Below are 13,988 nucleotides of genomic sequence, written 5' to 3'. Positions count from 1 at the left end.
CTGAAGCAATGAATGTGTCCTTTTAAAGATAACAATTTAAAAAATATGTTAAAACACCGGAACGATATAAAAACAATTCGTCCCTCGCTCCTCTGCCATAATAATCCCAGAGATTCCTGATGCAGTAGTAGTGCACTTACTCCAGAGCAGTCGGTTGTACCAATCACATGTCATATCATAAAGCTGTATCCAGACACACACACATCTAATCTCTTCAAACATGGAAAACACAACTGTCATGAAACTGTCCAAGATATTTACAACAGCAAGGAAAACGGCATTTTGTAACACATCACAAAGCAAGTAAGGACATACATTCTGCTGATGTGTAATTCACTTTAAGTTAAATGAGGACAGACAGGCTTTGACCTTAAATAACAAGGTGCAATGGAAAAAAGAGCACGACATGTGTGAAACTAAAAAAGAGTAAACTGATTTGAATTAGAATAACAGCAGATCATTATGCAGGAATTACTTGTGGAGACATATCTAATGGCACATGACATGTAGCAGCCATTCATGGCACAACTTCTGTCAGAAGAAAGCACATGAGGGGAGCGTGAGACGTTCAGCTCACTTCAACAGAAACCAGCAGGAGAGACTCTGCAGCTTCAAAGCAGCGGTGGGATTCTGACACCTCGTCGCACGTGTCCGACTTTTTCCGATCAGCCTCAACATCCTGCAGCTGATGTTGGACGGATTCTGTAATTCTGTTTTTCTCAATGGCGTTCATATCTCGAGGTAATGAGATAATCAAACCGTTATCGCGAGGAAACAAATGACTTATGTTTATCGGGGGCCAGGAGTGCCCATGCCTATAAGCAAAGACGGCGAAACTCTGGCAACTGAAAATGTTGGTTCTTTCAGTTGAGAGACCGTTCAGATCAGTTCTCGTCTTCTACGAGGTACTTTATTCTGGGTCAACATGCATGTGCTATCCTTTGACACAGTCTAAAGCGTGCAGTATTTAACCCACAGACGTGATTTAACCCTGGTTAGCCTGAGGTGGAGCTGTCCAGGCCTCCGTGGTGCTGCTGTTCACATGCAGCAGCTCGTGTTCCTTTCCCTCCACATCAGACACTTTGAACTAGCTAGTTAGCTTCCTCCAGAGATCTGCCTGGAGGTAAATGATGGTCATCATGTGAAAACCAGCTCTTTCACAAAATAATTAACTTGTGGAATAAATGCAAGCTCGTTCAAGGCTTTTCCGTAGTGTCAAGAAAAATGGAAATGATACATCCTTTAGAGGTAATTAGTAAACGGTTACTAGGGTGACCTCCGAGAGATACGCTTTACACACAAAAACACATCAGAAACACAGGCAATCAGGTTCAATCAACTTCACTGTTTTTTCAAGGCAGAGAGAGAAATATAGAGTAGGACTAGTACAGTAGTCTCCACTGAAGACTGAAAAATAGAGGCCTTTGTTTTAACTTTTTTTTTAAATCCCACAGAATGGATATGAACTTTCAGTGGAATAAACCAGCGGTCAGGTGGTCTGCAGCGACCAGAGAGCAGTCAGTCAGCAGGTCTGCAGAGCTGGGAAGAAGAGGACCCGGCAAACAATCCATATTCTGAATTAAAGCCTCTCTTCCCGACACTTCCAACCTAGACAATCGTATAAAATCTTCACTTTGCACCGAATGGAAATCAGAGCGGATAGGAACACAGTCGCATTCCTCCAGTGGCTTCCTCTGGAGGACAGTTTGGATTTGACTCGAGGAGCACGAGGGGCTGAGCAGTTACAGGCAATATACGTGGACTCACTACCTCAGTTTCCAGCTAGATGTGGCTTTTCAATCCCATGATATACATACAGGACTGTCTCAGAACATTAGAATATTGTGATGAAGTTCTTTATTTTCTGTAATGCAATTAAATAAACAAAAATGTCATGCATTCTGGATTCATTACAAATCAACTGAAATATTGCAAGCCTTTTATTCTTTTAATATTGCTGATTATGGCTTACAGCTTAAGAAAACTCAAATATCCTATCTCTAAATATTAGAATATTCAATAAAAATAAAATAAAATATCTTGCAATATTATTTGATTTGTAATGAAAACCAGATAATTTTTTTTTTTATTTAATTTATACAAAAAGAAAAGAAAAAATCACAATATTCTAATTTTCTGAGACAGTCCTGTATATCAAGTTAAAAATGCGAAATTTAACAATCTATTTGATGAACCTTCTCTGAAAAATAATGAAAGGGCTTGTTTAAATAGGAATATATCATTCAAATAACATTGGATAGGCACATCAACAAGTGTTGGCAAAGGTTTGGCATGAATGAACAACTGAATGTTTCTGTGACACTGCACTATTCAAGGAATTTCTTTCTTTTGGCAAAGAGTTAGTTGAAGAATAAGGCTGTAAACAGAGGGAACTGCCAGCCTGGATCTGTCTGAGGGTTACAAACTGCACTGGCACCTTTAGAGCCCAGACAGACCCAGGCTGGCAGTTCTCCCGTTTCCAGACTTTGTGCTACGCTAGGCTAAGCTAACTGGCTGTCGGCCATTCAACAGACAGATATGAGAGTATGAATGATATTTCCATTGTACGCTCACCTTTGTGGTTTAAAGTGTTGTTTAAAAGAGTAGCTCTGGTGTAGTTTTCAACAAGCCCCATGAAAAGACCAAAACCAACAACTATAATAACGAGAATGCTCTGGAGTGGCTTGGTAGCCGCATAGCGTCAACGTATGCCACACAAGCGCAACATGTCATACCGCCCCACCGTGTCGACACTGTCCTCCGTCAAACAAAGGAAAACATGATCCCATAATTCATCCTCAGTATTGTCTCTGTGTAATCTGATACGTCTTCTCCCTGTCACAGAAATCCATTGTTGTACAAAAACTGATCAAAAGACATCAATGAGCCACATGGTTTTACTGGGTAACAGATGACCTCACTGCCATGACCACGCACACTGGGGTTGATTTAGACTCAGTCACACACACACCATCCAAGTGCACCAAAGGTATGTTAACCATGGCTGGAAATAGTCTCCAACAAATGTCCTATTAACTCCTTTTGAGAAATTATTTAGCCTTTTAAACAGGAAAGTATATAATTGGGCTGCTGGAGGCGGAAAGCAGTGCGAGGTGGATGTACTCCTAGTAGCTTGGGCCCGATCATATGGTTCGTTGACAAGAACATAATATAAAACATCACCAGCTAACTCACGTGACAGCCAATCATAAACTTCTAGAATTGTCATTTTTTATTAATAATAATAATAATATAAATAATAACAACACCACCTCATTCAATAAAGTGGGAATAAGAGACTAGAGGGCGTTTTAATTGGGTAAATTCACATGTGATCACTTAGCAGGCTCCTATGGTTCACAGTACATAGCGGTGCATAACGGCTGTGGGTAACCACACAAAGGCTGCTTTGGCGTTTTAAGAACATGTTGCCAGTATTGTTTTGGTACTAGGGGCCAGAATTGAGTTTGATTTTCAGGGACAGGCTCACGAGGAGTTTACGTTCAAACAGGCCTGTTTGCATTTAGTTGTTTGGACTCGACACTAGGCTCCAGTTTTACGAGGAGATTTAATGCATAACACAGACCATAAGCACTACGACGCTGGTATTATTGATCTAAGCAAAACAATGCATATGCAGATATTTACGCACTCAAACGGGCGTGAGCTAATTACATATACTCGACTGCACTTGCCCCATGTGGTGGGCTGAGGGACGGGTCTCACCTCCGGACCTGGTGGGGGACACACTTCAAGGACACTTTAGCAGAACAAATATTGCAGACACCGGGTCGCAACAGAATATCTTCCTAAACTCTTCAGCATGGCGTCGTCTACCTCCGTGAAACCCCTCCCTCGTCACTGAGGGTCCTGCTGAACCTGGGGAGCCTCCTCTTGCCGTCACTCCTCCTCTCATCCCTGCTTCTCATTTCCACAGTGAAGTGGCTGTTGCTGTCCTCTGCTTTCGAGGGCCCACAAGGTGAAGTCATCTCTAACCCCTGGGAGTGCAGTAGGGTTGTGGGTGTCTGGGAGCAGCTGGGGAACACAGGGGGGGAGATGGGAGACAACGGCCCCAAGGGGGAGTAGCGTCTCAAGGAAACACCTTTTAGGTTCACAGCGAGCTCCAGGACCAGTTTCCGAGATGCCTTGGTGGGGCATGGGGGTACGGAGGCTTCCTGGGGGGTGGGAGGGGGTCCGTTAGGTTCTAAACAGTCACTCTGTAAAGGGGCGGGGGGCTCAGACTGTGTCGCCCCGCTGTGTTCCCTGCTGAAAGGCGACAGCTCCTCTGGGCTGTCTACTGACGGCGAGGAGAGCGGTGATGCGGGGCTCTCTGGCGTGCAGGACTGCAGGTCCATGGTTGCTGAGCAGCAGGAGCCCCCCGCATCAACTTCATCCCCGAGCCAAGCTCCGGACCTAGCCCTGGCCTGGGGCCCCTGCACACCCACAGTTCGGTAGCTGTGGAGCCCCAGTGCGATCTGCGCGGGTCCGGGGGAGTCGAGTAGGGGGGCGTGGCCTCTGGGTCGCCCTGGACCGGGGAAGAGGCGACTCCACAGATGCCCGAGGCGGCGGCGGGAGGACGAGGAGGCAGAGCGCCGCGTTGAGTGATGCCTGATCTGCCTGCGCATCGCCAGCCGCAGGTTCTGTAACACGGAGGCCTGGAGGAGAGGAAGAAGAGATCTTTAGATCTGCGGGTACGCGGTTCTTGTTTCCTTATTATCGAGTCTTCATGCAAAGCTAAGCTGAATGGCTCCTGGCTGTAGCTTCACATTTTTCATAAAGATAATAACAGAAACATATATTACAATAGCGTTTGCCTCAATGAACACAGACAGGAATTTCAGTGATTGCTGAAACAGAAATTCAATTCACAGAGAGATCGTGACTGCTGTGGTCCGTGTCGGGATTGCACCACAGCGGCTGGTTGCCAAAATTGCAAAAATAATAGTTGGTCAGTACGCTGCACAATTCTGGGAAATGGGCCCCAGAGTCAACCCCTGTGTGAGAACGCACTACCTGAGTGGGGTTGTACACCGGGAAGTCCTCCACCGGAGGGATGAGACCCTGGGTGATTAACTGACCATACGAAGGGGGGGCCTCCCTCTGGACAAACTCTGCCTCCATGCGAGTCATCTGAGTCTCAAACGCTCTGCAATGGAGAGAGGAAGAGGAGGAAGGAAGGAAGAAGGAGAGCAGGTCAGAAGAAAAGAGAAAGTATTGAAGCCACGAAGATGGATAGTGGGCGAGTTTAAGGTGATTAGGAAAACCTTGTTAGAAGTTTGTGGCACCTGCTCCATCACATTATAATATGCTATAACAGACTGTGACAATATGCTTCTGGACCCGTATATTTGGAGGAGACACAGTGATGAGATGTATTCAGAGAGAAAGCAAAAGGAGAACACGTCATGCACAAGTAGTGTAAGAGGACCAGTGACAAATGCTGCAAATAGAAATAGACTGACCTTTGTTCTGTTTTTTGTTGTTTTTAACCTTTTTCTTTATCATTTCCCTCTGAATTGTATCCTTAAAGTCCTGTCTTTATTAATTTGTAAAATCGAAATATATATGTATACAAAATGTAAAACGAGAGAGAAATAGACTGACCTGTATTCTCTGTTCCTGAGGGAGTGGAGTTTGAGGGCACAGCCGAGGGCGATGACCAGCAGGAGGCTGCAGACCAGACTGCCGATCAGTGCGGCCGTGATCACCTTCCTGGGCACGGCTGCCAGGCAGTCCCTCTCGTCGCTCCCGTCCAAGCAGTCCTCCTGGCCGTCACAGCGCCACGTCTCAAAGATGCACAGGTTCGTCCCGCAGTGGAAGTTGCCAGGTTGACAGTCGTAGCAGTTCTTCTCGTCCGAGCCGTCCGGGCACCTCTTCTGGTTGTTGCAGCGCTCGGAGGCCGGGTAGCAGACGCCGGTCCCACCCTCGCAGGGGAACTCCCCGGCGGGGCACGCCGGGCAGGCCTCCTCGTCGCGGCCGGATGGGCAGTGCCAGTAGCCGTCGCAGCGCTGGCGCTCGGTGTAGCAGCCCTGATCGCTGCCACAGGGACGCTCGCCGGGAAAACAGTAACCTTTGACCTGAGAGGGCGGGGGGTGAAAATGTGTCACTGTCTCGACGCAGAAAGCCCTCGATTGATTGATCATGGTCTCCGCAACAGCAGAACAGCTACACACACTTCTTGCAAACGCGCAAATGAGAAATGGTGAAAGTAAGCCAAAAGAAGATGTTTGAGTCTTAAAGTCTTAAAGAAGGAGGTTCAGACTGTACATTGTAAGTTTACCTGGTATGTGGCGTTGAAGCCATGCCCCGGGCTGTGAGGCTGGGCCATGTACAAAACACTCATCTGTCCCCGACTGGACTCGAGCAGCGCCGGCCGCCTGTTGTTGTGATACGACAGCACCTGTAAGAGGTGCTCGACCCGCTGCAGCAGGCCATCGTAGACGTGGAGCGAGTCCCCGGGCCCCAGCTGCAGGTCCAGCTGCAGCACGATGGGCTTGGGGTCCTGGGTGTCCAGCGACCACGAGCACCTCAGCTCCACGACGCCGCTCCTGTTGGCCCGGAAGAAATCCGGGGACGCAAAGGAGCCGTAGAAGCTGCCCAGGCGCTTGCCGCAGGCGGTGTCGGGGCAGCCCAGCTCGTCTGCGCCGTCGGCACAGTCCCGGGCTCCGTTGCAGCGCAGGGCGGCAGGCAGGCAGCGGGTGGACTGGGCCTCGGTGCACGCGAGGGAGCCGAGGGGGCAGAGGCCGGGACGGGCCTCGGTGGGAGGGGGGGAGCAGCTGCGTTCGTCCGTGGCATCGCCGCACTCATCCTGACCGTTGCACTTCCAGGAGCGAGGAAGACACTTCCCGTTCCCACACAGGAATTCATCTGACTGACAGCTGCTCTGACCCAAGTGACCTGCAGAGAGAACACGTCGACAGACACTATTAACGCTCCGCAGATCCTCATCTAATGGGTTCAGTTGAGGGCCTCAGTAGGGCCAACGGGGGACAATGGCTCTGTGCAACATAACAGGAATCTCATTCCTGCGATGACGAGACACAGAGACCGAGAAGGAAATGCGATTCGGTCTGGCTCAGAATGAATGTCGAATGAACGTCGAAATCAAAATATGGCATTTTAAGACGATTTCCTTCATTATTTAAAATAATTCTATGGGTCCAGTCTACCTCTGATGTAGGAGAGACGAAAGCCCTGGGCCTGCCCGGAGCTGTTGGCCTGAGAGTGGAAATAGAGCCAAACACGCCCCCTGGTGGAGATGAAGGGTGGAGGCAGCATGGAGCCACACAGCCTGGACTCCCCGCTCCTCGTGGGTGTCAGCAGGAGCCAGTCTCCCAAACAACTCCCCGACTCCGCCATGTCAAAGTTACGGAAGCTAAAATAAAGGGTTGGGGACGTCAGGCTCTCCGTCTACAACACGTGCCATGTGCACAGGATGTGAGGGACTCTACCTGATGGTAATGACCTCTCCCTGACCTCCCTGGATGTGCCAGCTGCAGTTCACTCTGGGGGGATAGTTTAAAGGCCACGAGGGGCTGTAGATCACACCCCTCCGCTCTGTGTGGACCTCCACTCGCTCACTGCAGCCTGCTGGGTGGCACAGATACAGAGGAGGATGGGAACACACACACACACACACACGCACACGCACACATTGATGAGGTTGAGTTCTACAAGCCTTTTGTGGATGTGTCATCAGCAAAACAACGACTTGGAAGAAGTGTTGTTATTTGACGCTGTTAGGTCTTCATGAATCATAATAATAATAATAATAATAATACAGAATAATGACACGAAAAGAACAAAACTTCAGCAAGGGGCGTCAAGCCATAGATAACATAATGGGAACCTATTAACCATAACAATATCAATGCAGCTCTAATATGAAGAGTTGACAGTGTAAACTGGACCTTTCTGTATCTGGGACTTTGAGAGATTTGGACTAAATCAATGTGGTAAAACACCTTACCAAAATCCAACAGCACAGCATGTTTTGTACAGCATGTACAAATACATGTCAGTCTGACTGAAAGTGTACCACTAGAACGGTCACCAGGCAGGGGTGTTGTCTTTCACCCACTCTATTTGACATTTCTTTAGAGCCTCAGGCACACGCAATGAGGCAGAATAAAGACTAGAGATGCCTAGGACTATGAGGAAATACATATATAAAGCAACTCAAACATTAAAGAAATTACCGATTTCTTTAAACATTTAGGACTTTTACTTTGAAAAATGTCCTAATTGATACATAAACATTGTTTGATTGCTATTGTAGGGGATTTCAGATATGTATGGAACACACCTGCATTATTCATTTCCTGGAACTCTTGGGGAAATCTATATACAGGACTTTTCTTAACATACAAAAGTCTGACTTATTTTTATAAACTCTTCCTTGGTACAGTAAAAATGTTTTAATGATAGCATAATTTAAGCTAAATCTAAGAAATGATCTATAAAGATACAAAATCAGTTCATTGTTTACTTGTATACGTTAGTGTATGATTTGTCGACATCTTATTTTGAAAACCGGATGTTGTTTCACGTGGTTCTTTCCGCTAACTTTGCCAAACCGGATGTTGTCACTTAAATCCTTCCGCTAACTTTATCAAAACCCTCGCGCACTCCCGATCGAATGTGTTTACCGTGAGCATCAGTCTCTAGGGGCAGACATGTGTGTGTCGGCTGAGTTGACCCAGTGATTCAACTCGGGGGACGGGGACGCCGCTCGGTGCGTGAGGATCCCCTCGTGGTCCTCTCACTCTGCGGCCCTCGCCGGGCGCATCGTCTCCGTTGGGGTGCGCCGCGATTGAAACGTCTCTGATAGTTGTCGCAGATGTTACGTCATCTGATCGGCCGTTTTGAGAACGCCGATCAAAACCGATAATGGGAATATCGGCCGATATGGATCATCCCTAATAAAGACCTTAAAGAGATTAAGGTTGGAAAGAAGAACACATCTTGGGCTTTTTGCAGATGACGTGATCTGATACTGAGAGGAGCCTGACAAACGCCTGTATTAATCAAACAACTTGAGAGATTCGGCTTCTACTCTGGATATCAATTGAATTTGTTAAAAAAAAGAGATTTTAACACGAAATTACAAACCATCCGAAAGTATACAATATGACTCTTAATTAAAATTAGAGTCAAATATGAAACACTACAGATTGAGACTAATAAAGGGGGCGTGGCATTATCAAACCGTAGGGCAGATTTCCATGCAGCTCAAATTAGACCAGTAATAAATGTAAAAACCTCAAACGATACGTAGAAGGAAGGGAAAGTCAAAGTGTTATTGGAGACAGAATAGCAAACGATTTACGTGAACAGATGGACGCTGTCACCCGATTTACATTAGAGAGGTAAAGAGCTCAAACTTCTGCGATGGATAGCCTGTGATAGACATTTTATTCCAGGTACTCTCGGTCAGAGGTTTAAACAATGGATTCCATATGTAATAAGAGCAATATGTTATTAAAGATGGAAGTGTCGGGAATTTCCAGGAGCTGAAAGATCAATATTCACTAAATAACCAGGACCACTTCAGATTTTTTGACAGAGAAATAAAGCAAAAAATAACTTGAGAAAAAATTGGATAAGTAGAACCATAATAATAGGAGCTTACAACTCAAAGAAATATAGAAACATATTAACTTTATATTCAATTAAATTCAGTTTATTTGTATAGCCCAATTTCACAAATTACAAATTTGTCTCAGAGTGCTTTACAATCTGTACACATAGACATCCCAACATTTGATGTCAAACTGAAATGTGAATAGGAACTTGGTGTGGATATTAAAGAGGCTGACTGGTCGAATATTTGGAGGATACAACAATCCTCAACATCTGAATGAACTTGGAGAGAACATTGTTGGAAAAATATAATTAGATTCTCTATTACTCCCAAATTACAAGCAAATGTCTGTCTATTGTTATTCTAATCATGTTGGAGGAAATGTGGAGCAGTAAATGTAGACCATTCCCATATATTTTTGCTAGCCCGAAAATTGTAGAGTTTTGGGGAAATGTCCAAAAGGTTTTTGTCAGAATTCTGGGCTATGACACAACTAAGTCTGTTTCTCTACTTTGGTAATATGACAAACAGATTAAATTAAATTCTGATAGCAGCTAGTAAAGAGGCCATTACGAACAGATGGTACACGATTATAACCACTATCACATCGGATGTTTGATTATTGTGACTGACATATATATATACAGGACTGTCTCAGAAAATTAGAATATTGTGATAAAGTTCTTTATTTTCTGTAATGCAATTAAAAAAACAAAAATGTCATGCATTCTGGATTCATTACAAATCAACTGAAATATTGCAAGCCTTTTATTCTTTTAATATTGCTGATTATGGCTTACAGCTTAAGAAAACTCTAAAATCCTATCTCATAAAATTTGAATATTTCCTCAGACCAAGTTAAAAAAAGATTTATAACAGCAAAACAAAATCAAACATTTGAAAATGTGTTTCCAGGTGTTTCGAGTTAATTAGACGATTCAAGTGATTTGTTTAATACCCTACTAGTATACTTTTTCATGATATTCTAATATTTAGAAATAGGATATTTGAGTTTTCTTAAGCTGTAAGCCATAATCAGCAATATTAAAAGAATAAAAGGCTTGCAATATTTCAGTTGATTTGTAATGAATCCAGAATGCATGACATTTTTGTTTTTTTAATTGCATTACAGAAAATAAAGAACTTTATCACAATATTCTAATTTTCTGAGACAGTCCTGTATATATATATATATATATGATATGGAGGTGTTAACTCACAGAATAAGAGCTCAGGAGGAGCAATGTTGTGAGAAGTGGAAGAAGCGGATGATGTTTACACCACGTCAACGATAACACAAGATAAGAACACTTGCGATGTTTCATGTTATTGAGAGGACAGAGCAAACCAGACCCCCATTTTTATTTTTGTTGTTGTAGTTATTTTTACATTTTATTTATTTCAGAATATACGTTTTCTATTCGTGTTGAAAAGACAACAAAAAAGTGTTAAAAAAACAAGGAAAGAAAAAAACTGATAATGCGTTAGTCCAGCTCTCGATGCTTTCTGACTTTCTGTTGCTCCCGCAAATGTTACACAAACAAGAGTAAACAGTGTGTTAGTTGTGGGGACTATTTTTCCTTCCTTTGAACTCATGACCTTAGCAAGAACAGTAACCATGTCACCTCGCTGCATTCTACTAAAACGCATACCGTTTTATTTGATTCTCCTCTTTTGTCTCGGATTACGTCGTAAAAAACCATTCCCTCAAAAAAGACAAATGACCTGAGTGCCTCTGTGGGGAGCTCTGCGCTGATCACAGGGGGCCTCCAACAGAAGCAGAAGTAGAGCGGCAGCCAGGGCGACGGCATCGCCCGCTGCCATCGCACCACCGCTCCGGGGAACACGGCGTGTGAGGAGGCCCAGAAGGAGCACCGGGACTGGGACTCTCTTGTAAGTGCATGTAACGCGTCATCTTTGTTCCGTGATGAGTAAGAAGGCGCCAAGTTGGTCTCACAGCAGTTTTAAAATGGGACGTCTCAATGTCAGAGGGGAGAGATACTACGACAAGGGGAAATCGTGATGGGAAGGATTTCATTCTTTTAAATGTTTTGACTGTGTCGTTCCTGCTTAACGCCACCGCAGGAACGATACGCGTGCAGGGGGAAGCTGTCTAGCAAGCCTCTTAATTAACCAGAACCACAGAGACCGAACATTAGCTTTAACGATGATTATCCAACGTCGACACACAGCAGAGTGCCCTGCTCTGCTTTGTGTGTGTTTCAGGCTTTCTTGAGGAATAAGTTAAGTCTTTGAAGGGAAACATAGAGGGGGAGGAGGGGGGGGTGGGATGTCTTCTTTAGCTCAGTGATGGATATCTACTACCCAAACATGGCTTCCGAAGAACACATGAAACTGGACTGGACCAAGCAGCCTGCAAAGTAGAGGTGCACAATATTGCTGCCTGATGAGGTTTTATTTTTGTTATTTGTATTACGGCAGATATTCAACATTTCCTTTTCTATGATCAACAAAAAATATAATGACAATTCTTTATGGTCCTGAGTGCAAAGGACCAGCATGCTCTGCAGCTGTGCGAGACAGCAGCGGTTGAGTTTTGGATACGGGGGGAAGTCGGGTTCATCAACAAAACCCGGGACCCCAGACTCTGAGATCCCCTTGCACATCTCTTCTTTTCTCATTAAAATACACTTGTCACTTTTAAGTAATGTTGTCTGTTTGTTGTTTACCATATGTACCTATTATATATATATATATATATTGTGGGACTAATAAAGGAATATATAATCTAATCTATATCTATACATATATCAATATATAGATATATATACAAAAATATATAGATATATATTTATTTGTATTCTATGTTTATTGTTATGCACCTTTCTCCCAGTCAAATTCCTTATATGTGTGATGTACTTGGTCCATAAATAATTCTGATTATTTCACTTAAGAAGAAAATACTAATCCAGCACCAAAAGAAGTCATTCAATCCAAAACTTGACTGAGTAACATCACAGAAGTAATTTCAGATCAATGTACCTAAGATGTCAAAAGTAAAAGCACTCACTATGCAGACAATGTGAGCAACATATTGTATCAAATGACTCTGAAATTAATAACACAAGTATTGTAAGAACGTCAACGTAGTTCTAGTACTGTAATCCATTGAGTGAATGTACCGAGTTAGTTTTTAAATAAATATTATAAACTAAACTACACTTAGAGATATTGGCTCCACTAACATAAATAAATAGCATACGGTGTTCTGCTCCCTCGGCTATACAACTTAACTGGTTAGAGAGAGAGAGAGAGAGAGAGAGAGAGAGAGAGAGAGAGAGAGAGAGAGAGAACCTTCTTTGCGTGTGAAAAGGTGCTTAAACAAGTACTAACACGTTGTGATGGTGTGTGAGATCTTTTCTCAAGCCCACCCCCATTCTCCCTCCCCCCATCCCACCGGCACCCTTCCTCCTTTGTTTTCATGCCAAATAAAGTACAGGATATGATGAGAGGAGGGGGAGGGGGGGGTCTGCACAGAAGCAGTGACGTAATGCTGACAGCAGCATCACACTTGTGAAAGAGCGCGTCCATGTTTCCACACTAACCCACCCGATCGTTTACCCACCACAGATCAATAACCCCCTGGGGTGTTTTTGCCCCTCGAGCACAACAATGAAGACACCGACAGTCTTCATCTATCGCAGCACTTTAGCGGAGCGCCACGGGAGCAGCAGCGAGCACAATAAACACCCCTCCCGGGCGGGTGTGGACATCAGGTCCATAGAGCGCTGCTCTGCTGTGATGTAACGTTGGTGATGCTGGACGCTTTAATGGCGACAGGGACCACCAAACAACTACGAGACCTCCTCACCGACTGCTTCCGACCGATTCGACCGATCTGGCACGCCAACGTGTATTTCCATTCAAACCGCACCGGAGACGCATTGTAGTTTCTCACCTGCGCCGAGCAGAGCGGAGTGGAGCCACAGCAGTCCGAGCAGCAGCTCCGTCGGTCCCGCGGTCCGGCGGGGACTCGCTGCCATCATGTCGGACACACTTTCCGCGCTTCGCTCGACATCGGTGTCCTCCAGCGAGGCTCCCGCATCTGCTTTCAGCTCAGACGCAACGAGAGCTCCTCCGCACGGTGAAAAGGCATTGTGTCCTTCCCAGCGGTAGCAAAGATGCCAGGAGGGTGAAGCGCGTCGGCGAACTGCGCAACTTCCGGTGGACGTCTTCAAAATAAAAGCACAACTAATCGTCATCGTAGCGTTGTAGGAGCTATCCAGGCGGCATCTCATGACCTGAATCTTCACACACATTGGTCATGAATCCGTGTAGTTTGTGAGGGCAACAATGTAACCCGTGACTTAACTAATATGCATCAGGATCCGCTTTGCACATTTGGAAAATGAATAGCAATAAAAGTAAGATATATAATCACAGA

General features: G+C 44.9%; 1 protein-coding gene across 2 annotated transcripts; it reads right to left on the bottom strand.

The window, feature by feature from the left end:
• Nucleotides 1–2,156: 2,156 nt before the first annotated feature.
• lrp3 (low density lipoprotein receptor-related protein 3) lies at nt 2,157–13,644 on the bottom strand. Of its 2 annotated transcripts, XM_056413668.1 has the most exons (7): nt 13,503–13,644; nt 7,452–7,590; nt 7,170–7,375; nt 6,281–6,897; nt 5,605–6,077; nt 5,014–5,146; nt 2,157–4,655 (listed from the first exon to the last, which is right to left on the bottom strand). In XM_056413668.1, exons 1-7 carry the CDS (start codon nt 13,588–13,590, stop codon nt 3,834–3,836), a joined length of 2,478 nt encoding a protein of 825 aa, XP_056269643.1. In that variant the 5' UTR covers nt 13,591–13,644; the 3' UTR covers nt 2,157–3,833. The 2 variants fall into 2 exon arrangements, with proteins under 2 accessions (XP_056269643.1, XP_056269642.1); XM_056413667.1 differs by lacking the exon at nt 13,503–13,644 and having other exon boundaries at nt 7,452–8,190.
• Between the last annotated feature and the right edge of the window lie 344 nt (nt 13,645–13,988).

Source organism: Pseudoliparis swirei, chromosome 4 (assembly GCF_029220125.1).
Source record: "Pseudoliparis swirei isolate HS2019 ecotype Mariana Trench chromosome 4, NWPU_hadal_v1, whole genome shotgun sequence".
NCBI lineage: Eukaryota > Metazoa > Chordata > Actinopteri > Perciformes > Liparidae > Pseudoliparis > Pseudoliparis swirei.
Note: the sequence above shows the minus strand (reverse complement) of the source record. Positions and strands in the feature narration are given on the sequence as shown.

Coding starts and splice junctions, on each gene's coding strand:
- lrp3 (XM_056413667.1), bottom strand. CDS start 7,696: ATGACACATCCACAAAAGGCTTGTAGAACTCAACCTCATCAATGTGTG. Junction 6,078..6,280: donor GCTTCAACGCCACATACCAG/GTAAACTTACAA, acceptor CCGCCCTCTCAG/GTCAAAGGTTACTGTTTTCC. Junction 5,147..5,604: donor CTCAGGAACAGAGAATACAG/GTCAGTCTATTT, acceptor TCTCCATTGCAG/AGCGTTTGAGACTCAGATGA.